The sequence below is a fragment of the Choloepus didactylus genome, chromosome 8, assembly GCF_015220235.1.
Source record: "Choloepus didactylus isolate mChoDid1 chromosome 8, mChoDid1.pri, whole genome shotgun sequence".
NCBI lineage: Eukaryota > Metazoa > Chordata > Mammalia > Pilosa > Megalonychidae > Choloepus > Choloepus didactylus.
This window is the reverse complement of record NC_051314.1, coordinates 117,441,781-117,466,467: the sequence shown is the minus strand read 5'-3', so window position 1 is coordinate 117,466,467 and position 24,687 is coordinate 117,441,781. Positions and strand designations below refer to the sequence as shown.

Sequence of the window (24,687 nt, the reverse complement as noted above, 5' to 3'; positions counted from 1 at the left end):
ATGATGGCACTGCCAGACAGAAGAAGCCTCAGTCCCTGAATCACCGCTTGGAATGGTGACACCTGCCTGCATTAGCCTATGATGCGATCAAGAAATAAATTTCTATTGTGTTAAGTCACCGAGACTTAACTGAGATGGCAATACAAGGAAACTTTACAACTATGTTCAGTCTTAGTTACAGTGGGATTGTTTCAGGGGAGTGGTGTGTGACTGCCTGATAAACTTCCCAGAAGACAGGTCAAAGAGGAAACAGAGCAGAGCAAGATTCATCCAGAATGCAAAACAAGGGCGAAGGAAAAGGCCACAGAAGCAATGATGGTTCTTATAATAAATAAACTCTTCTATGGAAATAGAATGCATTCTTCTGCAGAAGTGGTTTCGCTCCATGTTAGACCTCTCAATTCTTCTTGCTGCCCCTTTCAAAGCCCCTACTAAAACATTACTTAAGAAACCCATTGGAATATTTTTAGCCTTATATTAGGCTACTGGCTCTGAATCAGTGTCCTGGATTCCAAATAAAAACAGACCCACACAGTGGTTACACATCAATGAATGCCCAAACATACGGCAGGCCATGAGGTTGGCATGTGGGACAAGGCCGAGCAACCCAGTACTTGGCCTTGTGTGTGCCACGGTGAGTTCCAGGGCAGCAGGAAGGAGTTCAAAGCCTTGTTCAGTCCTAAAGACAAGAAAAATCCAAAGTGCTGTTTAACCTAGAAAAAGTTAACTACAACTGCTACTGCCTTTACAAGTAAGAATAGAATGGTCTTGGAGGGGTTCCTTTGTATCCAAAACCCAACTAGATGACATCCTCCCCTTAACTAGCAACCTTGGGAAGCTGGACAGCATAGGACCAAACAGGAACAAGAGACTGTGGATGGAGAGACTTGAGTAAAGACTGCTCCTGACTGTGTGACTCAGTCATCTTATCTATGAAATGGACACAGTGCTAGTATCTTCCTCATAGGGCTTCAAGAGCTAAACCAGATAACAAGGGAAAGGGGCTTAAAAGAGCACCATGGCTCCCAAGTACAAGCCAGCCTCCCACAGTCTCCAAGGGCCATTCTGGGATTTCCTAATGGGTTTTGGTAAGAGGAGGCGAAGCAGGAACCTGAGCTGGGTTGGCTCACTTTCCCAGGTGGCACCTGAACCCTCCACACAGTCACAGATGCGAGAATGTAAACGCAGTGTGACGAAATATAGACCTTGTGTATGGGTATGTGGTGCCAAAGCCGGAGCTGATCCTTGAGATCAGAGTGCTAGATTGCCCATAACCACCACCCTCCACTGGGCCTGCTCCCCAGAGTAGCAGTTAATACCCTAAGTACTAATTGGTGCCAAACTTGGAGTCAGCAACCCTGTAAGAGGCAGAGGCCTTGTCTGCAAATCCATGGCTGATAGGGGACTGGGTAACTCAGTTGGACAGATGCTAAAAGAAATGGAAGCATCCGAGCAATTCCAGATAGCTGTTTTAATTTGCATTTTGTAAACCCACTGCAATGTTTCCAAGGCATAAATTAACAAGAGGCATTTCCCCATTTTTTAAAAAATATTGTTACAAGACAAGTGAAACAAATGACCCAAATGCCTAAATCCTACCTCATAATAAGATTAGTTTTAGAGATGAGGCAGTAAACTAATTTCTCTGTGCCAAGTTTCCTGAATATAAAATGTGTCCTCACTCACTGGCAGCAGGATATTGGGTTGCTACAGGTTATTAATGCTCTCAATGTTCTTGCCTTGTGAAAACTAGGAAACAGACCATGGCAATTGTCATAGCCTGTGGCCCAACAGCTCTGCTACTGTCATTCATACACTTGTGCAAGGCAAAGGGATCCTTCCACCACGTTTCCCAGGAGCTGGAGAGGACCCCGTCATTGTCATGTGCGCTGGATAAACCCCACCACAGGTTAACACACAGCCAGTGCTCACTCCCTGTTCTGGTCCAGCTATCACCAGGAAGATTGGGAACAGGATCGGTTAATTTTTGCCTGGTTTATTGGCATCGCATATAATTTCTGCTCTGAAGCATCAGCTATGAGAGGCGGTCCAAAGGTGACTTTCCTATCTAAATGTGGTGCTTTGAGGGGATGGTCAGCAATCTGGAATTTCCCCAGAGATTAAGAAGACTGTTAAGACCGAGAACTATATTTCCTAATCTATTGATTGTCATGGAAAGATGAGTCCCCAGCCTGCTGTCAAGTTCAACTGTGAAAGCCTTTGTGGAGGAGGGAACCAAGATCAGTGATTTCAAATGAGACTCTAAACTTTCTCTCAGCAGCTTCAACCAGAGCTGCTTTAACCTGTTTCATACCATGGTATAAGAAATTTCATTTTTAAAAAATGCTATTTCTGCTTAAAAATTTTCTTACACTGACCTATGACATCTGAGAGAAAAGAGGTTTTGCATAATATATAGAAGTCCCCGAGAGGTGAGCCCAAATTTAGTTGCTCCACTTACGGAGTGACTTTTTACAAGTAACAACTTATCTGAGTTCAATTTCCACATCTGTAAAGTGGGGATGTAAGTGAACGTTGTCAGCACATGTAAGTCAATTCCTATTTTTCTTTCCTTAAGCCCAGATGGGAGGGCAGAAGGCCTTAGCCTATGCTGCTGGCTCAGAATAAGAAACTATAAGGCGGGAAAAACTGTGAAAGGCCTTCTCATTTAAGAATTTCTCACCAGTTGTGTATGTACGGGTACATGTGTATGTCATGTGTGTTATATTCTGTTTTTCCATTGACTGAAAGAGCTTGTGTGCTCATTTTCAGGGATAGCAGAAATGAAGGAAGCTGGGGAAATTATGTTCCACTCCCGAGCCAGGCTTGAGGGAGGAGATTTCCCCAGGGCTTCCCCGGGTGGGGGGGCTCAGAAAAGGGGCAGGAATTGGGCCAAAGGCCTGGCACTGCAGTCGGGAAGCAGAGTGCCGCAGGGGCAGTGCGGGCCAGGACCATCTGGGCCTGGGGGGAGCCCTGGGGCACTGCCGACCTCCTCCCGGCACCAGCCGAAGGGCGACGTGCCTGAGGCACTTCAGGAAGCATCTCAGTTTTTAAAATATCCTGGTCCACACAGAAATCCAGCTTTAGGGCCTTCAATCCCTCAGAGAATCTGATAGCCCTATCTTCCCCAATTATAGCCTCTTCAGTTAGTCTAATTATGTAGTTCTTAGTAATCTATCTTATCAGAATTTTTACTAGGTTTTACTTTTTAAACATTTCTTTCACAAGAAGTGGGTATTAGAAGATTTTTTTTTTTCCTGCTAAACAACCACCCTCTCCAAATAAACTGAGAATATTCTCAGAGCAGAGGCTTCTTTGGCTTCTCTCCTGTCTCCTACTCGGGAAATGAGGCTGTGAGGTGATGTGGGCAGTAGGTTTGGAGAAGCCTAAGGAAAGAAGGGACTGAGGAACCAAGATGGTAGGAAGAGAATGGGTGGGGCGGGGCTGACTGACTCAAGTACCCCCACCAAAGACATATTCTTCACCTAATTCAGGCTTCCGTGTGTGTGAACCCATCTGTAAACAGGAGGACCCTTTCAGATGTTGTCAGCTAAGATGTGGACTCATTTGTGAATAGGATTTCCTAAAATCCCATTTAGCTGTGGCCAACTGACTTATGGTGGGTCTTAATCCATATTATGGGAGGCTTTATAAAGAGAAGAAACTGGAAGCCAGAAGTCAGAAAAACCACACGGGAGGAAACCACGGACCGTATGGCAGAGAACACCACCGACTCTGGGAGAAAAGCACGGCCTTGCTGAGACCATGGTGTGGAACTTGTGGCCTCTAAAACCATGAACCAATAAATTTTTGTTGTTTAAGCTAACCCGTTTTGTGGTATTTGTCATAGGCCTGATGAACTAAGACCCTGGGGGAAAAGAGACATGCATACAGACTGAAACTCCTGTGGGGGACACAGAACTGCCTGAAACAACCCTGCTCTGGGCCTCATCTACAGCAACCATAGCTTTATGAGCATTTTATGCTTTTTGTTTTGTTTTTATTTTTTAATAAGGAAAAGAAGATCCAAGAGAAGAGTGGTAGAATGATAAATCCCTTCCCCCTCCCAATTCATTCTTAGAGGCCTTTTACACAACCCTACAAGGAGCACAGACACAAGATATTTTCCCTTCAGGAAAAACTAAATGTCACAAGCTTAAACATCACAGCCTCTGGGAAATTAGCACTACTGGTTTTAGGGTATAATTTTGCTCCATGAGAGCAATAAGACTAGCTACAGGGCTAAAGAATGCAAGTTTTAAAACAGTTCCTTAGGCTATATACTCCTTGATGCCAGAGACCATATCTAGGTTTCACTTTGAAAACCTAATTCTTAAAGTAAACACTTACTAAATATTTTCTGAGTGAATGTTGTCTACTCCCACTCAGAAACAACCGGTCTTTATATAAACCTAGTTAACTGAGTCTGCACCACCATCTAATATTGTTCTGGTTTCCTTATCAAAGCATTGAGAAGAAAGTAAGACCCATCCTGTGGAGATGTCCACCCAACTCTCAATGCAGTCACTAAAAAGTTAATTTATGAAAACAATTGAATCCCACATTTTCCTATTCATTTTCTTAGAGAAAATGATGATAGGAAGCATTTTAAGTTATTAGAGTACTTCTCATGTTTGCACCCCCAAACCAGTGCCTATGAAGGGGGAGAGGGAAGAAGAGATAAAATTTATTGGTCCTCTTTAATAAGCAGTGCAAGACTGCAATACTTGGGATAAAGAAAACTTATCTGCCTGGGGACAATTTCTCCACTGCAGGGAAGTAAATTAAGATCCAACAGAACAAGTTGGTCTTGCTGACCTGAGGAGACAATGATCAGAGTTCAGGGCACCAGAAATGGCTGGAATTTCTGAGGAAGGGAAGCAAATTTGTGCAGAGAGTGGTTTCAGAAATCTGTGAGTTCACCATGAATCCCTGGCACCGAGCAAAAACTACAGAAAGTTTATCAGCAAGTTGCTGCTACAAGGTTGAGAGTAGAACAGAGGTAGTAGAGATTGAGCCATGTTGGGGGACACTGGAGGTCCAACCCAGCAAAAGTGAAGAGATCTGTTTAACACCTATTAACACCTTAGACATCTAGCTGAGATACAAAATATACTGGGAGTTCACCTGAAACACACAAAAAAGGGATGCCTTAGAAATAAGGATCCCACACTGGAGTGAAAGCACTCTTCAAAGGTGCAAAGAAAACCTAAAATCAAACCCTGAAAAAATTTGCAGAGAAGACAAAGTTTGTAGACTGAGTCCGATAAAGTTAGACGATCTTGGAAAATGCCTTGGACTTTTCACAATCCATCCCATCAAAGCTAAAACCAAGCCAAACGTGTTCAAAGTGATCAGCCAGTATTGAACTGCCATAAATATTTTTCCAAAGAAGACAACATAATCTAGAGTATCTAAAACATAATCCAGATCATCATCTACAGCCAGTACACAATTAAAAATTACTACACATGCAAAGAAACAGGAAAATAGGACCCTCATAAAAATAAAAATCAATCAATAGAAACTGAGTCTGAAAGGGTCTAAATGTTGGATTTAACAGATCAAGACTGCAAGTAGTCTTTGGCGTGCTAAAGAAATAAAATGAACATATGTTCTAAGAATTAAAGAAAATTATTTTAATGAGTGAGCTGATAGAAAGTCTCAGCAGAGAAATAGAAGGCTATAAGAACTAAAAGGAAATTCTTGAACTATAAGACACAATACTGAAACAAAAAATTCTCTGAGTAGTCTGAATAGTATATTGAAAAACAGAAGATCACAGGAGAAAGGGCTGGTGGACTTGAATATAGATCAACAGAAACTTCCCAATATGAAGAACAGAGAAAAAATATTTTTTAAAGAATTAACAGAGCTTCAGGGACCTTTGGGATAATGTCAAGTGGTCTAACATAATGTAATAGTTAGCTGAGAAGAGGAAAAGAAGGAGAAAGGAGCAGAAAAACAAAAACAAAAAAACATTGTGCAGGTTTGGATGTATTATGTCCCCCAAATGGAGTTTGCCCTGCAGGTTTTAGGAACTGTTTTGGTCCAGTGAACCCTGTTTTCCTTTCAGTTTCTCCCTATGGCATGGGAATGTTTATCCTACAACTGGTCCCTTCCTTTGTGTTTTCGGCAACAGATAACTTGTTCTAAGTTTCACAGGTCCACAACTAGAGGGGAATTTTGCTTTAGGACAGACCACGCCCATAACTGATTTTGATAGGATCTTGTATTTACATACTGTTACTGAAATAAGTTTTTGTGATATTGTGATGGGATGACAAATGTGGGATGATATTGTATGTGGAAAGACCATGTCATTTGGGGGTCCAGGGGGGTGGAATCTGCCAGTTTGGATGTATTATGTCCCCCAAAATGCCATGGTCTTTAATGCAATCTTGTGGGGGCAGACATATTAGTGTTGATTAGGTTGGAATATTTGGATTAGGTTGTTTCCATGGAGATGTGACCCACCCAACTGTGGGTAATGCCTTTGATTAGATTATTTCCATGGAGGTATAGCCCCACCCATTCAGCATGGGTCTTGATTAGTTTACTTTAAGAACTCAGAGCCCTATAAGAACTCAGACAGAAGGCGCTCGTGCTGCAGCTGAGAGAGACATTTTGGAGATGGCCATTGAAAGTAGACTTTTGCTAGTCCAGAGTTTGTCTGGGAGAAACTAAGAGAACACCCTGAGACACCTAGAGAGAAATGTCCTGGGAGAAGGCCATTTTGAAACTGGAACCCCGGAGCAGATGCCAACCATGTGCCTGTGCCTTTCCAGATGACAGAGGTTTTCCGGACACCATTGGTGTTCTTCAGTGAAGGTACACTATTGTTGATGCCTTTGTTTGGACACTTTTACGGCCTTAGGACTATAACTTTGTAAGCAAATAAACCCCCTTTATAAAAGCCAATCCATTTCTTGTATTTTGCATAATGGCAGCATTAGCAAACTGGAACAACCTTTAAAAAGCAAACAAAATATGTGAAAGAATGGTTTTTAAAATATTGGATGCCAGGCAATGAATGACAGTGATCACTGAAAGATGGGAAACAAATAAGGAGAGCCCTATAAGTGATTCAGCTTTCTGCCTGGAGATTGTTTCTAAGTTACAGTGGAGAGATAGAAAACATGCAGAGTCAGCTTACTCTTCCTTGACTTGAAGACACAAGCTTATAGTCAAGAGAGCTAGTTCGCAGAACAGAGTACTGGAGCAGAGAGAGCTTCACAAAGAGAAAGCTCCAGAGATTGCATAGGGTCCTCACAGAGTCTTCAGCTGCGTAATGATCAGTGCAAGCGTATGAAAAAACTTCCCAGGGCTGAGGAAAGAACCATCTGAAAGGATTGGGGGAAAAATTCTCAGAGCTCCACAGGACCAGGAATAGGTTCCCTTTTGCACCAGCACAATGAAAAACATCACAATTCATGGAACAATACTGAATTGAGTACTCAGATGGATTTCACCCCAGTAACAGGATAAAATAACCCCAGGGTAAATGTTGTTCTGGTTCCACCTAACAAAGCTTAAATGCAAGATGAGAAAGGATCAAACTCTTTCCAAGCAACTTAACAGCATCCCCAAAGCTCAATAATATTTATAGAAATACAAAAATATCTTGCACCTAATAAGGTAAAATTCACAATGTCTGGCATCCAATTAAAAATTACCAGGCATAAAATTCAGAAATAAGAAAAAAAAACTCATAATGAAGAAAAAAAAAACAATCAATCAAAACCAACCCTGAAGTTGCAAAGATGATAGAATTAATAAGCAAGGATATTAAGGCAAATATTTAACACTATTCCATATGATTAACAAGGATAAGAAAATATTGAGCAAGTAGAGGCACAGCACACACAAAAAAGATCAATTCAAACTTTTAAAGATGCAAACCATAATGTCAGAGATGAAAAATAGACTGGAAAGGACTAAAAGCAGATTAGACATTGCAGAAGAAAGGATTAGTGAGCTTGAAGACAGCAATAGAAACCACCCAAAATGAAAGAGAAAAAAGACTGGGCAAATGTTAATAGAGTATTAGTGAACTTGGAAAAACTTCAAATGGCCTAACATACATGAAAATGGAGTTCAAAGGACAGGAGGCAGGAGGGACAGAAAAAATATTTGAAAGATGGCTAAAAAAATTTTTCCAAATTTAATGAAAACTATAATCCCACAGCTCTGAGAAGCTAAATGAACACCAAGAATAAGAAACAAGAAGAAACCTACACAAAGACATGCCATAATCAGATGGCTTAAAACCAGTGAATAAGAGAACAGATCTTCACTCTGGCAGCCGGCGTTGATTCCAGTAGCAGCAGGTGATTCCAGTTTCCAGGTTTTCCCCCTGTATTTTCACAGCCAATATCACTGCACCCTCCACAGATACCAGCATTACCTGGCCAAATTGCCTTCTCAAGAGTCTGTGTCTCAGCTCAAGAGGGGAGGCTCACCTCTGAGCTCCTGAGGCATCAAACAGAGTCTTCTTTAAGCTTTTGTGTCCAAACTTTCCAGGGTGCTTCCTCCTTCTTAAGGCTGTTGATCCCAACTTCTTCCTTTGTTCCCACAGGCCTAGGGGTGGGAACTGGTTCCCATTATTCTACCTCTCTGATATCTCAGTGTTCTCTTTCTTACTGTTTAAGTAATTGTTTGTATTAAATTCACTATATTAAATACTCTATTTAAATAGCAAAGAAGGTTGATTGCATCTTGTTAGGTGAAAGCATAAAATTGTTTTTATTATTGTATGGAATTTCAAAAATGTATAGAAGAGTGAGTACAGATGTTAAGTAACCAAAAGGTGGAATGGGCTCATTTTCAACTATTATCTTTCAGCTTCAGGTCTACCCCTTCATTCTCAACTTCATTACCTGGGGCTTTGCCAGGTGGATGGATTCCTGATAGGTTCTGCCAGATTGTACTATAGGGAGACTAGACAGCTAGCAGGAGAAGAAGGGACTTGCTCCCTCCTGTTTTACTTCCTGTTCCTATCAACATCATCTAAGAATGGTTCATTAATGCTATAAGTAGTAATTGATTCCCAGTAGCAGCAGTTGGTTCATGGGTTTGCTTTCTCCGACACATCTTGTGCCCACTCAGAGATTCGAGTACTAGCTGGCCAGCATGCTCTCCTCAGACATCTGAGTTCCAGCTCTATAGATTTTATGAATTCATTTCTCAATCCTTGAATTCTTCTTTGAATTCTTGAGGCAACAGCGTCAGTTAAGCTGTGCCCCCTTCTTAGATGCCCCCTTCTTACCAGCTGTGTGTGATCCTTCCTCCAAAGCAACAAGGTACCACGACAGACTCCTCAGATGTCAGGATCCAGTACTGTAGGGCCTCTCCTGTAAGCTTCTAGATTTCATTGATCACAACTCTCCTCACTGTCTTCATAAACCTAACGGTGGTAACTGCTTCCTGCAGTTACTACCTCTGCAATACTCATCTTCAGTAATGTTATGTCATAAAGCCATACTTATAAATTACAATACTTCTTTTAATGTCAGATGTGCTACTTATACACAGGTATTTCAACACTTTAATTTTATTTTCTTTATTTTATCCCTATATCTTCAAAGATTTTTTTTAATAAGGGCCAAGTTATAAATGTGTGCCTACTTATGAAATGGAAAAGATCTAAAATAATTTCCCCACTTCTTTCTCACCTTTGTTCTATTCTGTCTAAGGGACAGTTCTCTGGAAAGATTGAGAGACGGAAGACAAGGGTATTCATCCCTCAAGACTTTGAGAAAGTTAATTAGCCTCTAGGAACTTAAATCTCTTCATCTATAAAAATACAACTTACAGAGTTATTATAGTCAAAGAATAAAAAATTTATGTAGAAACACTGGGCAATCACAAGTTTTTACTACTGTGACCAGTGTGACTAGACATAAGAAGGAAAAGAGGATGAAATAAGACAAGTGGAAAGAAGAGCAACAACCGAAGAAAGTGTTTTATAGAGGTTACTGTCCACTCAGAAATAGACTGAAGCCTAGTTAATAATAAAAAAATTTAAAAGTGGACTTGTGTTTTTACCATTCCACCCAACCCTGATCCCCATGAGACAAGAGTCATTTGTTAACATACAGCAAATACTGTTTATTGCAGACTGTCCAGCTGACTCATGGGGAAAAGGCACTATGATAATGAATCTAGATAATCTCTCTAAATGGATTTATGTTAAAATATACAACATTCTTACATAACATCTGTTTTATATATGTGAAATAATATAACATTTAATGACAAAAATCGTGTTTCCAAAAATAACATTTGTTGAAGGTTAGGTATCTTTCTTTTCTTCTTCTAGAATCTTTCACAGGATTAAGATATATGTAAATTAAGTGATGCTTATTACCAGAAAAACGTGACACAGAGAAACACATAAAATGGCCCCAATTTCCTTTTAACTGTTTATATCAATATTCAAAACTGAGGCCTTCATTAAGCAAATACTGTAATGCACATCAACACAGGCTACTTCTTTTGACAGATTTTGAGTGTATATGACGTCTTTTTCATTTGTGCTTTTTCATATATAAGAACATAGTATACATAATATAGGTGAGATATAAACTAAATCAAAACACAAGCTATACAGGAATTGTGATCAACAAAGCCATGAAAAATGAAATGTCTTGGGAATGCTCTGTAGGTTTATATTTGCATGTCCAAGGCCTTGTTGTACTTTACAGTTCATCAAAATGTTTTAATTTCTTTTAAATGTTGGCATTAAGAACTTTAAATAAATCTAAATATTCTATCATTGAATATGTCAGAGAAGAGGCCTGAGTAAGCAGAGGTTAGCAAAAAGTCAACCCCACCCTAAACGACAGACATCATAGTGACAGGAGAAATTGACATTATTTATAGATTTTAAATCATGGGCAATATCTTTGCTTTGCTGCAATAAACAAATTCATCACTGTCAAGAAATGCCTGTTCATATATTGAGATGTATAGGAAATAATTAATCCAATAAAGGAAACCTCACCTTAGTAAATTGGTCAAAATATTTCCCAAGGTTACAAAATTGAGTTTAAAAATTTTCATTTTTAATAAAAATAATGGGCCAAGAAATAAGGCCTCTGCTTACTCAGGTTTGCATTGTTTTATGGTGATAAATTAAATGTACCAAGAAAGAGTCTGACATTCCCTTCATGGCTTCTTAAAACAAAGCATGTTGGAATAATGCCAAGAATAATAGAGTTAAAAAACAACACATAAACAAATTAGTGACTGCTTCCCTCATCAAAAGATTCCACTCCTGAATCACTGGCAGCGGCACTGATTTTTTCCTGTCGTCTTCGCATAATTTCTTGCAACTCAGAGCTGCCACTGTTATCCTGAAAAATAAACATGGTTCAGGTGAGATGGTTACTGGTTTGTGTAGGCTTCAGGTCAAGTAAGGCAAAGGCTCAGGATAGAGGTCTTTTGTATTATTCTGCTACTATCTCTTTGGGAAAACTGAAGGCTGCCCTTCAATAAGTGATACTTCTGGATTTCGCTAACATATCACATTCTTTTTTTCATTTATAAAACATCTTAGAGCACTTCATTCCCCCATGCCTTCCACTTGAATGAGATAAAGATAAATCAGTGATGCACAGGGAATGCTACGCATCCCCTGGGAGAAAGGATGTGTGCACAACAAGAGGGTAAATTATCAAATAATCCGTTTGGGCTCAAGTAAGATACTTACCTGCCTTTCGAGGATTTTAAATCAGGGCCAAAGACTGGGCTGAGAAGATGCCAAGTTTCCTTCCACCCAGTTCTGACCCTCTGACATCGTGGCAGTTTTTCTTCTTTCCCAGCCCTACCTACAATCCCTGAGCACCCTCATGATTCTACTTTCATCAGTAGAAGTCTCTGACAACACAGGTGAGTAACCTAAAAGATGAAGCTAGATTAAAGGGAAGGGTGAGGTGGGAAGGCTGCTGCAGAACACGACGATGCTCAGGTAGTCAGCCCTGGGCTCCATTCACATCCAGAGGCAGCAAGAGGCCACGACAAAATGGGTGGTGAGGGCAAATGACAATGACAGGCAGTTCTGGATTGAAGGAATTTGGCAATTTTAGGAATATGGAATTTTCTATCATATCCTATTTAAAAAGGAATTTATATGTTTTCAACAAAATTAGAATGCAATTAGAATGCATAATGGTAACAAAACTCCTTTAGAAAACATATAATCCTTATTCATACTCAATATATGGAAACCAATCATATCAAATTCTAAAACAGAACCTCCAAGATCAATGTCAGAAAAACATCCAAGGGAAATGTCATTTCTCCTGATTGAGAATGGTTACAGGGTTATATGCACGAAACTATTTTACTCTGAGATATTTAACTGTTGAATTTATATAATACATCTGTTGGAAATAATTATGTATCTATTTCACTCCAAAGACTTTAGCCTTTGAGTCCAATGATAACTTTCATGAAAAGTATTAAGGACTGTGAGATGTAACAGTTGGAAACTATTCTCCTTACATAGCTCATTTTAAATAGAGTAGGATGTTATAAACTTAAGTGTGTCCAATCTAGAAAACATTTACTTCCCTGCTTTTATACCAATAACTATGACTAAATAATTACTCTTCAGGGTTCATTTCCTATGATCCCTACTAATGTTTTCCCCTGATTATTTAGAGGCATAAAAAGGCCTAAGACACACAACCAGGTGTTTAAATCCATATAAACAATAACCTGCTAGACTCTCTGAACTAAATATTAAGAAGAGGCAAGAAGAATTCTGACTCGCATTCAGAGTGATTATCTATTATTGTCTCAAAAGTAAAAGCTTAGAGAAGTAGTTAATGCCTATAAAATGTGAACATTAAGCTTTTTGTTAAATGGCCAAAAGTACATGCTCAAGCTTCATGTTATATAAGCATTTGTAACAATCTCCCAGCAAATGGATATTAATGGTCTCCAGTGACAAATTACAAAGCTAAGTCAAATTTAATCAGTTCTGTAAGAGAGGGACATTGACCAATATGGCCATAAACACTTGTTTCCAGAGATTTCAATTTGCAGTCCACAATCTTGACTAATGCAGAAAAACACTGGCTTAGGTTGACAAGTCATACCTCTAGTGCAGCTTTTTGAACAGTAATTTGGCTAAAGACTCTGGCCCCTTCAGGGCAGACTGTCCTCAGTTCATCTTTATTGAGAGAGAAAAGTTGTGCACCATTTAATACTCCAAGACTATTGACAGTCCTGAAAAAAAAGAAGAAGAAGAAGAAGAAGAAGAAAGGAGAAATAAAGCATTAAAATTATTACTTAGAAAAAACAAAGGAGAAAAAATGTTCTGGTCCTGCTAGTAACCTCCCTTTTCTAGTGTTCCATAAACTGGAACTCATTGAATGCCATTACAGTGCTTATTCAGGACAGTAGTAAGAGAAATTCATGATGATTAATTATGAAGTTCAAGGTCAAGATGATTGATTATGAAGATCAAACAGGAGCAAATTGTGTTTTGTATCATCATTGCTTCACATCAATTCCTTGAAATTTGGTGTTTCATAGAAGGAATATATAGCTTCCTAAAAACCAGGCATTTAACTAAGCAATTAACCTCATTTAAGGTCCCTTGAATACATATCATTCAAATAGCTCATTGTATCAGATGCACATAAAATGTTTACAGATTCTTAGATTACAAATGACAGAACCTTTACCATGGATTAAGTAAGGGAAAAACTCTATTAAATTATAATCTACAATGGGTAAAGATATCTACTTTTCATTTGCCTGAGATACAATTTCCTGCAGGAGAAAGACCTGCAGCCTGCATGTTCTGCATGGTCTGGGGAGTCCAGCTAAAGCTATAGTCCTACACTATGTAACCCGATGAGGGAGAAAGAAAGCTCCCAGCCCTCAAAGCGGCTGACAGTTTGCTTAAGGGACCAGTGATAGAGAGCCCCAACTAGCCATCAAATGACAATTACTTCTGCTTCTCCCAATTCTTTTTAGCAAACTGTCGGCTATAGTCATTTCCTGAGTATGGGGCAAAAACAATTTGGGCTCTTATATTTTTAAAGAGTCAATTATGACATCTTAGTAGTCAAAATAATACAATGCATGCTTTACATGCAGAATTGTAACATTTTCCCAGGTAGACTTACACAGGGTTGAATCCCTTCGACTGTAACCATGTCTTCACATCCTCTGGTGTGGAGTCATAAGTGATGTTGACAACTGGCACGTTCTGCCGTGGCACATGAAACTTCTTCTGAGCTGCGCTCCGACCAATGGTCAGTCTGTGGATGAGCTCATCCTGTACTTCCTCCATCTGAGATTTCCTTCCTAGAACCAATACAGAGTTGATTATTTTTGAAAAGTCCTAAACCTGGGTCACTCCCTCTAGAAAGCCAATCCCAATAATCCTTTGCCCTTAATAGCACTTACAACCAATTGATCCTACCATCTTTCCTCACTTTCATCCTCACCTAGTATAGATTCCATGATCAATTATTCAAATCACTCTCTGGCTCTGCTCTTCTCTCTTCATTGTACTCGATTGGCAGAAATCCCAGCCCTGGTTAAATCTAACTTTCTGCCTATTCTGTGCCTGCACCTGTACAGCTGAATATAACACAACCACATTGAATGATCTCATTTTAAATTCATGATCATGAACATCGAGGGAGCTGTTAATGCACCTGACAATCATACTACATCTTCTTAGACCAGCGGTTCTCAACCAGGGGCAATTTGGACTCCAGAGGACATTTGGCAATGACTAGAGACATTTCTGGTTGTCACAACTGGCGGTGGGGTGGGGGGAGGGTGCTGTTGTCATGTAGTGGGTAGAGGCTAGCAATACATTAAACATCCTACAATGCTCAGGACAGCTCCCACGACAAAGAATGATCCTGCCCAAAATGTTAATAGTGTCGAAGTTGGGGAACTCTGCCCTAGACCATACAATTCCCCACACGTCCTAGACAAGTATTTAGTATCTTCTACTTTTTCCACAAATCTCCAATACCTATTCCCTAATTCTCACTCTAAGCTGATGATCTCACTTCCTGATTTCTGAATACAATGAAGTTAGAAGAACATCCATACATTCCCCTACCATATCTCCTCACCTGCCGGCACTTTCACCCATACACTCTGCCTTCTTTTCCACACTCCTAAGGCCAACCCCACACATGTACACTAAACTCTATGTCCTCTGTCTATTCAAATATTTTGAAAGCAATTTCTCCAACTCTCCTACATCATTAATTTCCTTCTTCACAGAATCATTTCATCAGCATACAAGCATGCTATTATTTTGCTACTATTTCTTTCATCTTTAACAAGCCCTTTCTTGATCTCATGTCCCCTTCCAGCTACTGCCTCATTTCTCTGCTCCCCTTTTAGCAAACTCCAGGAAAAGTTGTCTCTACTAGCCAAATCCATTCTCCTATTTTCTCTTAAATTCACTGCAATTAGGTTTTGCCCCCATCCCTTCACTACACTTTGTTAAACTCCAAGGGTCAATTCTCAGTCATTACTTCATTAAACCTATAACCGACATTTGAAGCAGACGATTACTCCTTGAAATATTTTCATTTGTGTCATCCAGGATACCACATTTTCCTAATTTCCCTCCTGTTTCACTGGCCATACCTCTTCGAATATGCTTTTCTGAATCTCCTCAACTTCTCAACCAAGTAATGCTAAAGGGCCGCGTGGCACAATCCTTGGACCTCGTCTCTACCTGCACCCACTCCAGTGACCATTGTGTGCAGCCTCATGGTTTTACATACCATGTAAAAACCAAAATTACGTCTCCAGTCCAGACTGCTCCTCAGACTCTAAACTCATATATGCCGAAATCTACCTGATACATTCATTTAGATGTCTGTTAGATCTCTCAGATATAACAGATCCAAACCTGAACTGATCTTCTTCCCAAAGCTTGCGTTATGCTCAAATTCCCAAATCAGTCAATGGCAATTCTATCTTTCTAGTTCCTCTGGCAAAAAAACTTCAGAGCCATGCTTGATTCTTCTTTGTCCCATACGACATCCAATCCATCAACAAATCCTTTTGGTTCTACTATTAAAATTTATATCAAATCCAACCATTTCACTCCACTTTTTATGTTACCATCTTTGTCTGACCTACCAGCCTATGAATTCATCTTATTTCCCTTCTCTACCACCCCACCTCTTGCTCTTCATTCTCTTTTCAATACATCGGGTATAATGTCCTTAAAAGTGTAAGTCTTTACACTCTCAAGTGTAAGATCCTGAAACTCTTGTGCTCAAAATGCCTCCATGTGATCCAAATTACTCAGAATAAAAGGCCCTACATGATCTCCACCTTTGGTGGCAACTCCACTGTTCTCCTCCCGGATCCTTCCACACTAAACCACAATGGTTTCCTCAGGGCTCTTCAACTTTAAGGTTCACCCCTATCTCCTTTGCCTGGAGAGCTTTCCCCCACATATCCCCATGGCTCACTCCTCCTCTCCTTTAGATTTCCCCCGACCTATTTAAAATCTAACCCCATCTCCAGCCCCTTGGCTTTATTATTCTTCAAAGTACTCACCACCTTCTAATATTCTCTATCACCTGATTTGTTTATTTATCTGTCTCCATTCATTAAAATATAAGCTGAAGGGAAAAAAACAGCATAGGAAGTCATTACTTATTGCATAAATGAATGAATGAGGCATTCTACTGATTTTTTCACTGAGAGAGACCTGGAAAAGGATCATATCCAAATACCTTAATTAACCAGATAAGAAAATGGAGGCCAAGAGAAGAGAGATAATCTGTCAAAGTTAATATTGTTAATCAGAAGCAGAATTGAAGTAGAACCAAGTCTTCTGATTTTCTGCTTGGGGCTGTTTTATAGTCAAAGTCACTAAAAGTAGCTGTGATTAACTTAATTAATATCCCTCTTTCCCCTACACATTTTATGATTCATTGGAAAGAAGATTATATGAATATACTTTTATGAGAAAAATGAGGAATAAATGTAAGTATAGGCAGGGGGAATAATGTTTATATGTATGTCTAAGAAATATATGTATACGTACATAGATATATTATCTGTGTATCACTTTCAAGGATAAGAACAAAGAACAGACATATTAATCTAATTAGCTAATAAACTTGGCAAGTGGCATGACCTGGTCACTGAGGGAGCTTTCTGTGATCATTGTTCAATGATTTTTTTTTCAGAGAAAGTGTTTTAGAAAGCGTTTGGTGCTCCTGGGAAATAAGTGAAAGTGTGAAATATCATTGCTATTTCAGTCTAATATTTTTAATGACCAAGTTTTCAGGAGACCTTTCCAAGAAAAATGTGAAAGAAGGAAGGAAACAAGGGAGGGATGAAGAAAGGAGGGAGAAAAGGAGGGAGGAAGGGAGGGGGGGAGAAATATATAGAGAAACTATTGATTGATACATTTAAATAATATACCATATACAATTTAGTTAGTTAACTCTTTTTAAATCCCTACATTATATCACTATACAGCATGAGGGCATCTCAAAGGAATAAAAAATACCACCTAAACTAAAAGATTTATTTTCTTATCTACAAACTAATAAGCCACCACACTGACCATCACCAGTCCATAGCATAGTCTTCTTCCAAGAAATGGAAAATGGGTTTTGGTTTCATTTTCAATGTTCCAGAAAACAACAACTCACCAGACTAACTTCACACCTCTTTCTAAAATAACACTTCTGATTTCAAAAGACTAAACTCAAATAAAAGGCCTAACATCTCAAAGGAAATGGAAGAAACTCAAAAAAACCTAAAGCTTCAAAACTGATAAAAGGGGAACTTTTTTTTTTTGGATCCTGAGAAAAACCAATTTGCATAGCTTGTATGACACATGCCTCCAAGCTGCTATTTTGAGGCAAGGCACAGTTACAGTTCAGCATATGGGGTCTCACTCCTGCCCCTACTATGATTTCAAAGCAGCCATGTTGGTCTTTTTCCTTGTCCATGGCTTTTTGGTAACATTTTTATGCATGAGTATTCTCTTTCCAGATGCTTCCATTTTATTTTGACCAGAAGTTTAGGCATCAATAGGCATATTCTGAGAGAAATCAATGAAGACACAAACACTTAAACATGTCTGTCTGGTTCTAAAAGGCTGTTGGAAAGCCCAATATTTATTCAGATAAACTATTCCCCCAAAAAAGTACTCAAGAAGAAGCTATCATGAAAATATTTGTTTTATAAAAGTTAGTACATTTACTTGATGCCAAACTATACTTGTGCAATATCTTAATACATAAACATAAGATTTTATTATTTTAAAGACACAAGTACACTTGTTAATTTTGGTAGAGTTGTTTATATTTTGTATGCCAAATGTTATCTTTTTACTTCTGAAAAACAGACTTGAAAATGATGAGTCACAATTATCAGGAGAGTTCTCTATCTTCAAAGAATTCTAGCTATGCTTCTTTCCCATTAGGTTATTCTTGGTTTCTTAGAGTGGGACAAAGAACAAACTGTCCCAACCCACAGACTGTTCCAAATGGAGACTGAATGCTTATGAACTCTGATCCTAGGCCTGGAAAATGAGTGCCACAGTGTCAAAGATGATGTGCTAATGTATCAAAGGAGGGGAACGTTACGAACTTGTGGTAAGAATGAAGAAAGGAACAGTCATTTCTAAGAGAAAAATTTTCCTTAGGGACATCAATAAAAATATTTATAGAACTTTCTCATTTTAAAACTATGTCTTTTAAGAAATAAAGACATCTTTTAAAAATCCATGTTTAAAAATCCACTAGCACATTATATTTTATTGTATTTATTCACACACACACACACACACAACACACACATACACACACACACAGAGTAGTAATTCTGCTGCATAGGAAGAATTACTCTCTTTTCCAAAACTTAATTTTTCCTTTAGTTTTTTGGTAAGGCAAAGATACGAACAAGAAGAGTATTTAAATTGTCTATACCTTGGGAGAGAAAATTATGTATAAAGCAGGCTTGCACTTATTGCGTTTAACCAGAACTTCTAGAACAGTTAAACAGTAATGGTTTTAGCATTGTCTTCTTTTTTATTTTTTTTTTCAATTTATCAGGAATGCCTACAACTGAATACATGGAGATACGATAAACTGAGATGAGAAAACAGCAAGGTGAGAATGGGAGAGAAAAGGTCAATAATTTGGTTTTTAACTTGAATTTCAAGCTTCCAATTGCAACTATAAATAGTCCACTATGTACCTAGATGTCAGAGATGAGATTTGATATGAGGATAGATTAAGGAGGCATTCCTTTTCCAATGATACAGATAGTATTGAAAGAAATGGAAATGGTTTGATCATCTACAGTAAAATTATGTTTATGTAGAGAGAAAAGATCCAAAACCTGAGCCCTAGGAGACATCCATATTGAGAGAATGATGGCTACCCTTTATGCATACACACACACACACACACACACACACACTGCCCTGTATTTGTGTAGGCATGTGTGTATTATAATATATGTGCATATATAAATATGTATATACACAGATATTTTAACATACTAAAGAAATATCTTGATTCAATTTTCCAAAAATTTTTATATAACAAATATAAGTAAAGCAAAGTAATTTTATATACTTAAAATAAAAACCATAATTTTAAGATTATACTAAACAGACAGGCCCTATACTACAGGGTTAAACAAAATACGAATTATCTTGGTATTACCTTCAGTTTTCAAATTATCTACACTACTATAGTAACAAGGATAGTACTAACCCTATATTAATAAGGATAGTCCAAAATTGGCCATAGTGTTTTTTCTCTTATTTCATTTAAATCTGATTTTCACAGAAAGCTTTCATATGAAAAATCAAATTTAAATTTATGGAAAATATGAAGCTGAGGTCTAAATCCCATGACATTTGAATTTGAAGGGCATATTTGAGAAAATCTGCCATTAGCAAATGATTCTATTAAGCTAGTGTGACTGTGGGTAAATGAGAATAGTAAACCAGGGAAAGAGGGGCAGAAACATTATGATGCTGATGATGACGAAGCAGATGACGATAGGAGAAGACATTTATGATGCTTACAATGTGTCACAAATTGGCCTAAATCAGGGTTTTTCAATCTCGGGATTATTGACACTTTGGGTCAGATAATTCTCTGTTGTGTGGGACTGTCCTGCATGTTTTAGGTGTTTAAATGTTTAGATGCTAAACATACTTGCCCTCTCCCATTAGATGTGGGTAGCATCTCCCCAGTTGTGACAATCAAAATACATTTCCAGACACTGCCAAGTGTCCTCCTGGGGTGGGGCTGGGGAATCACCCCTTGTTGAGAGCCAATGATTTAATGCTTTATATTCATTATCTCATTATATCCTCATAATTACGCTATAAGGTAGAGACCAATATTTCCCCCACTTTTTAGATACTGAAGTATAGAGAGCATTATTAAACTGTTTAAGGTTACATGACTAATATGTGATGTTTCACTATACAAACTTAAGTATGTCTGGCTCCGGAGTCTGTACTCAACCACCAAAATATATTGAACTGTGTGTAGAAGTGCACACATTAGAGAGTGGAGAGAATGTCCCATCTCTCAGAATTACTTAGGAGAGGGTGAAAATCTAAGTGAAAATCTTTGCAACCTACGAAATGCCATGCAAGTATACAGGATTGTTATTTATATATAATACTATTTAATACCAGTAGAAACAATAAATCTTTTACTTATCAATGCTTTTAATTCACAGAAGAAACTGTATATTTTTTTACTTCCTCAAGAAACTTACGGTCCACAGGAAGTTGTTTGTGTCTCTGGCCGTCTCGCACGATACTGCCACCACTGTCACTGGAGCTGCTGTTCTGACGGGTCACACCTGCCGGCACCTTTGACACAGGGACAGGTGCTGGGGCCGGTGGCAGAGGGACGGGAACAGGGGCTGGTGTTGGAGGTGGGGACGGAGCAGAGGGAACATCAGCTGATCTTGGACCATATTCCATCCTTTGTTTCTATAAAAAGATGAAAAATGTGAAACTTTAAAAATGTAAACCTGGGCCGGAAAAACACATTAAACTTTGGGAGGGCATTATTGGCTATTTATTTGTAAACTTACTTGTAAACCCAGAGCAAATGCAGGTGTGATGCATGTGTGTGTGTGCATGTGTGCATCCTCACAAGCCCTATATGGTATAATGACCATTAAAGTCATACTTTAAATATTCTACATATTTGTTCAAAATCAAAATGTAACATAAGGAATTGCAAGGACACATCAGTAGCAAATAGTAGTACTGGTAATTGTAATAAATGTCAAGAAAACTAGATTTGGATGTGGAATCACATGAGACCAGCATAGACCAAAAGTATACTGTTAGTTTATAATATCCACTAAAACAATCTCTAATTAGACTGAAGGTCCAAATGTCAATACCATAAAACATCACTGACTCCTCATCTTAAATGTGTGCTATATTTAAAGATGTTTAGTCCTGGTGTTTCCAAGTAATCTGTTAAGAAGAAGGGCAATATTCCAGTAGATAAAGGGACTATGCTTTAAGATAAACAAGTTCTTCCAAAATTTTGTTGTAAGTATTTTTCAGGTATGTCATAGCTCTTTCTGCCATCATCATACTACTAATTTATTAACATTAGAAACTTTCCTTGTTAAAATGGGGATGCTTTAGGGCAGACAGTGGAGAAAGTAATAATATGGTCTTTTAATAAATGTTTATGCCACAGTCACAAAAATATTGGAAAACAGGTCATATGGGGATTTGTATTTAAAAGGGGTTGGTGTGATAAAATACAAAATGCTTTTCAGTCTTTTTAAAATCATGATTTTAGGCTATTATAAAACAGTATTTGTTTATAGGCCTTATTAATTTCCACAATAGGTAAAAATTTAAATCTAAACAAAATAACTTCAACTAATAGATAACTGTATTATAATAGGCTCCAAATTCTCAAAAGGCACACTTTCTTTGTAAAGTCAAAAGATACAGAGCAATGACTTGTAACTGAGGTAAAATTTAGACACTGAACTGTCACAATTTTAATTATTCTATAATTTAAGATTGGCATATATAAAACAAGAAGAAAGCCTTTTGATAATCTGATCCTCTGATTATGACAGTATTTACTTTTAAGTTCTAAGTTGGCCCAAATATAAGGTAATATTGATTTTTAAGATAGTCCTTCCCAATTTCCACAGATCAAAAGCATAAAAACATACACATACCTCCCCTCACACACATCACTTTAAATTCAATCATTCTTGGAAAAGCACAGCACCAACCTTTACCATAGCCTTCTTCACAGCACATGACTAACACCTGTGGAAGCCTGAGTGGGAAGGAGCCTTGGTTGTCTTCTGTGTGTCTCTGAAAGCTACCAATCACCAACCCGTGGGGTGGGGAAGCTGAGGAAGGGTATTATACAAGGATGAAAGGAGAATTGAAAGAGGAGTTTATAATGCTGCTAAATCTTTTGTCTGAGGAGGAAGTTGCGGGGAAGGAGAAGCAGGGAGGGAGGGAGGGAGAGAGTAGGAGGGAAGGAGTCACAGAGCACGCCATGGAGTTAGTGGGGACAAACAGTGATTGCCCCCTCGGCATTTATGGCCCAGAAACATTTCTAATATATTCAATAATATGTTAAAATATATTATATAGTAGAATACACCATCATAATCATTATCATACCTCACAAAGCAATCTTCCTATATTTGGGCCAATAAAATACTTAGAACAGTCAAAATACAACAAACATCACCAAAATGTAATTGGCACACACCAAAGTCATCTCATTAATGCATGTGCAATGTTTCCTTCACAAAATCATCTTTTGCAGCCTGATTTTACGAAGGGTTAGCAAATTCCCACATTAGGATTTCAAAAGTGCCAGAGTTTAAATCATTCTTTTTAAAGCTCAAACAAAAAATGCCATGAGCTCTGCATTCCATGACATGATTCACATTTTCTGCTTTGAGGAAAACAAGAACAGCCAGTATTTTGCTATCAAATAGTACTGTGAAAAACGGCAAACAGTTAGTGTTACTGACACAATCAAGCCTGAAGACAGGCTCACCAAATGTTCTGTGCCTCATTTCACTTATCCGTCACTGTAAATATATATATATTTGATTAAAGTAAAGAAAAAACATAGAAATGTTTTTCATTAATTAGGCCAAAAATTATATTCACTTGCATATTTTCCCCCTTTCTTGATGCTCTCCTCCTACCTCATCTTTCTGAGGTGAAGACGGGAAAAAATTGCCTTCCATGAACAATTACAACCGTCTCCTCCCTGTTCTGAAATGGCAACCAAGGCAGCCTTCCAGTGGGTACAGGTTTATTGCCATTCTCGGTGGAGGAAACAGAATCAGCCTGGCTCTTAGGTCCCTCCCTACTTCCCCAGCCCCCTCTACCCACTGCTCTTCCCCCTCATTATTTCCGCTTCCCTGCTCTTCTTGGTTGGAAACATGGAACTGATAACTCCAACATATGCTCAATTTATGGAAAGTCTTGGAGAGCAGAACTGCAGCCTGAACTTACTTTTCCTGAATCAAGGGTTCTGAAGCTCCAAAGCTGAAAAAGGAAATCTTAACTGACTCATCCAGTTAACCCGGAGCTTTCTTGATTTTAGCACTGCAAGTCCCACATCCCCAAACACCCTGCAGTCACTGGTATGGGTGTTCACCCTGGGGTGGACCCACGTTTGCACCATAAACATCACTTTCTAGCTCATGCCTGTTATCTCCCACAAATAAATTTAAAGTTCTGTTTAAAACAAAATCTCTCCCTCTTTGTCTCTCTTTCTCTGAAAGGGGTCAGAATTACCAGACACCTTGGCAAATACACTTTCCCATTGATATTTAAGTCTGAAGAGTCACTTTTCTTTAGCAACTAAAACCTGGGTTGAAATTCTCAAGGATTAAAGAAAGTTTTTGAGAGATAAGCTCCTGATACATGCAAGATACTGCTTCAGAGGGAAATTATACAAGGAAGTCCAGCAAAGCCATTAAAATTGAACAGTTCTCAAAAATTTAACCTACTCCGAATTACACATTTCTCCTCTAAATTTGGTCTCTTTGGAATTCTGCAGTGAAAACGAGGCACAGCTGGAACATTTGGAGCATGTTAAGTCCAGAGATTGAATCCAAAATATTATATTGAAAAGAACTGCCATGAGGGAATGAATGTGGATTACCTCTGACAGCTCGCCAAGTAATTGCTATTAGGAAAATGGAGTAAATCACATCAGATGAGAAAATTAACACAGGAGGTGGAACTAAAGTAATATCAGTTACAATTCATGTCAAATATCAGAAAACAGGAGCAAATCAGTTTTTGAGAGTAACAGTAAAATCAACCACTGAAAAAGAACTTGTAAATATATAATTCATTTCCATCACTCTTAATAAACACAGGAAACCAAACACATAGAGCACAGATGCTGAGGCATAAACACTGTTGAGTATTTCAGTAGTAACTATTTGTGTATTAGAGTATTATGTCTGTAAAATAGTAAAATATAGGCTTATCTTATAGCTTAAAAATAATACGAGTGCATTAAAATGTAAGACTAATTCTTGTTTAAAAGCTAGTTTCACCAAATGAAATATTCATGAAGGTATGGTATTAGTTTTTCCTTTGAACTTGTCCACAGCCTAAATAAACATAAAATATTTCATAATTATGCA

The 24,687-nt window shown here is 38.4% G+C and overlaps 1 protein-coding gene across 3 annotated transcripts in view; it reads right to left on the bottom strand.

Moving 5' to 3' along the window:
- Positions 1-10,089: 10,089 nt before the first annotated feature.
- Positions 10,090-24,687, bottom strand: part of EPS8 (epidermal growth factor receptor pathway substrate 8) — a 183,275-nt gene continuing 168,677 nt past the window's right edge. For all 3 annotated transcript variants that reach the window (XM_037845336.1, XM_037845335.1, XM_037845338.1), the window contains 4 exons: positions 20,779-20,998; positions 14,145-14,325; positions 13,107-13,236; positions 10,090-11,357 (listed from right to left, as the gene is read on the bottom strand). In XM_037845336.1, coding sequence (XP_037701264.1) covers positions 11,244-11,357; positions 13,107-13,236; positions 14,145-14,325; positions 20,779-20,998 — 645 coding nt within the window. In that variant the 3' untranslated portion in view covers positions 10,090-11,243. The remainder of the gene's footprint in view (positions 11,358-13,106; positions 13,237-14,144; positions 14,326-20,778; positions 20,999-24,687) is intronic.